General features: G+C 30.0%; 1 protein-coding gene across 3 annotated transcripts in view; it reads left to right on the top strand.

Annotated features, from left to right (window-relative positions):
• The window catches only part of LOC106461009 (CCR4-NOT transcription complex subunit 4-like), a 35524-nt gene extending 34988 nt beyond the window's left edge, over window positions 1-536 (top strand). For 2 of the 3 annotated variants that reach the window (XM_013920778.1, XM_013920779.2), the window contains exon 20: window positions 151-536. In XM_013920778.1, coding sequence (XP_013776232.1) covers window positions 151-158 — 8 coding nt within the window. In that variant the 3' untranslated portion in view covers window positions 159-536. The remainder of the gene's footprint in view (window positions 1-150) is intronic. The other variant, XM_013920780.2, reaches the window with a different exon arrangement.
• Window positions 537-757: the final 221 nt, after the last annotated feature.

The raw sequence follows: 757 nt of genomic DNA, 5'->3' as shown, positions 1-757 counted from the left end.
TATATATAAAAATAATAATAATAATTATTGTGAAGAATGTATCGTGGCTTTGCATTAGACGTGGTTTGAGTATTTTAAGAAATATGTAAATGATGTCCATGTTGTAACTATTATCACATTGAAGTTTACCGTTGTTGTTTTTTCTTTCAGATTTATAGATGTTTACAATTGACGCCTTTAACATCGAGGACTATCCGACAAGAAATGAATATAAAAAGTTATATAAAGTCTGTAGTAACCTTATGGTTGTGTATAATATTGGGGCAAGTTCCCTCAAATCTTCTCTATCTGCTTTTTGATTTTTTTTAGTGACCACTTACTCAGTCCTATTTTTTCCTGAATGCTAACAGTAGCTAGCCGGTGTCTCAGTTTGCCATTGGATGTGGTACTTGCTTTTTTTTCGTTCTGTTAAGTTCGCATCAGAGATACTTTATTTATGTGATAGAATGTATTATTAAAATAATAAAAAAAAAAAGCTCTAAAACTAAAACATTATGAACCCAGTTGTTAAATTAAAATATATGAAAGCAGCTAAAGCAGTTGTGGTCTGGTTACTTTGAAATGTCTCAGTGAAATCTCCATAGTTACTCAAATCATTAGCTTTTTGATCTTTTGTACAATATCACAAGTCTGTGGTAGAATTGCAGGTTTTGACAAAAGGAACATTTTCATTCTCTCACACAAAGATAATATTATAGTGTAAACATTTGTTTATACTAATTGTTTCGGATGTAACAAAGCTTTCTAAATTTTGTCT

This window comes from Limulus polyphemus, unplaced genomic scaffold (assembly GCF_000517525.1).
Source record: "Limulus polyphemus unplaced genomic scaffold, Limulus_polyphemus-2.1.2 Scaffold879, whole genome shotgun sequence".
Taxonomy (NCBI): Eukaryota; Metazoa; Arthropoda; class Merostomata; order Xiphosura; family Limulidae; genus Limulus; species Limulus polyphemus.
Note: the sequence above shows the minus strand (reverse complement) of the source record. Positions and strands in the feature narration are given on the sequence as shown.